The following is a 1234-nucleotide window of genomic DNA, read 5'->3' as shown; positions in this document are numbered from 1 at the left end:
GAATACGAAAACATTGGTGAATGCCACAAATTCTCCTAAATCACTCGTACGCAAAACTTAAGAACAAATCTGTGCGTACGAACGGTTCTTGCATGAGGCCCACTGAGAAGGTTTTTATTTGTGTTTGTTATAAATATCTGATAGCACTGAATTACAGCTTTTATTATAGAATGGAGAAAATAGTTATCGGGAGTTTATGTGCAGTTTTGTGTTTTTATGGTGAGAATTTTAGCTCATTCTTAAAATATAGAATTTAGTCCAATGATTATTATAAAAATTTGTTTTCTTACAGGAGTCTTTAGTGAGGTCAGAATGGATCAGTTTCTTGCCGAGTTGAAAAGACTGGAGAGACAGTGAAGATGTCGTGTGTCTCATCTGGTTTTACAGTGACAAAGTATTACATTCACTGGCTCCGCCAGAGACCAGACGGGGCTCTGGAGTGGATCGGGAGGATGAATACTGGTACAAACTCTACTGACTATGGAAGCTCCTTTCAGGTCCGTTTCTTGATGACAGAGGATGTTCCCAGCAGCACTCAGTACCTCCAGATCAGCAGCCTGACAGCTGAAGATTCTGCTGTTTACTTCTGTGCTCAGAAGAATCTGTCTCTAAAATATTTATGAAAGAGTTTATTTATGTAGTTTAAAATATGTTTAACAACCTGCAAATATAGCAGAATGCAAGAAACAGCATCTACCGGTATTTCATTCAAAATTTTCTGGGGGAGAACCTCCAGACTCCCTTCCCACATTATGCTTATGATGACCGTAGCAGCAAAGATGAGTTTAATTGTAGCACTATGTGAAAGAAATAGCTGTAAAATTAGATAGAAAAAACTGGAACTGAGAAGGTGAGGGGTACAAGCAACATTTAAGGTATCATATCATGCTTTTAAATCCTTCTTTTTCACATCTAAATCATTCACTTATGGTCTATTTAAAATAAAACTGCAACGCTTTGGTCTTAATTCCTCGTTTTTGTTGCTCCACAGACTCCTCCTTGCTTTCCTTGCTTTACCCCTGTTCTGAGTTGTGCCTCAGAGCAAGCTGTTTTGGTGCGGTCTCTTTAAATATAAATGAGACATTTCACACCCCGCCCCTTCCAGGTTGCTGAGCGTTCGACTCCACCCCGTTCGGCCATGTTTGTAGTTTCATAGAAAAAACAGTTATCTACCAACTAAAAACTGTTTTTAAGATAAAATAAGATAAGATAAAACTTTATTGATCCCACAGTC

The 1234-nt window shown here is 38.4% G+C and overlaps 1 gene segment (V, D, J or C); it reads left to right on the top strand.

Annotated features, from left to right (window-relative positions):
• LOC106528133 (Ig heavy chain V region B1-8/186-2-like) overlaps positions 1-605 on the top strand; it is a gene marked incomplete at its 3' end in the record, with an annotated part of 8527 nt that extends 7922 nt beyond the window's left edge. Inside the window, 1 exon segment of the V gene segment in view lies at positions 342-605. Within this exon segment, the coding sequence occupies positions 342-605 (264 nt within the window).
• Between the last annotated feature and the right edge of the window lie 629 nt (positions 606-1234).

The sequence above is a fragment of the Austrofundulus limnaeus genome, unplaced genomic scaffold, assembly GCF_001266775.1.
Source record: "Austrofundulus limnaeus strain Quisiro unplaced genomic scaffold, Austrofundulus_limnaeus-1.0 Scaffold361, whole genome shotgun sequence".
NCBI lineage: Eukaryota > Metazoa > Chordata > Actinopteri > Cyprinodontiformes > Rivulidae > Austrofundulus > Austrofundulus limnaeus.
The sequence above is the reverse complement of the archived record's forward strand: the minus strand, read 5'-3'. Positions and strand labels throughout refer to the sequence as shown.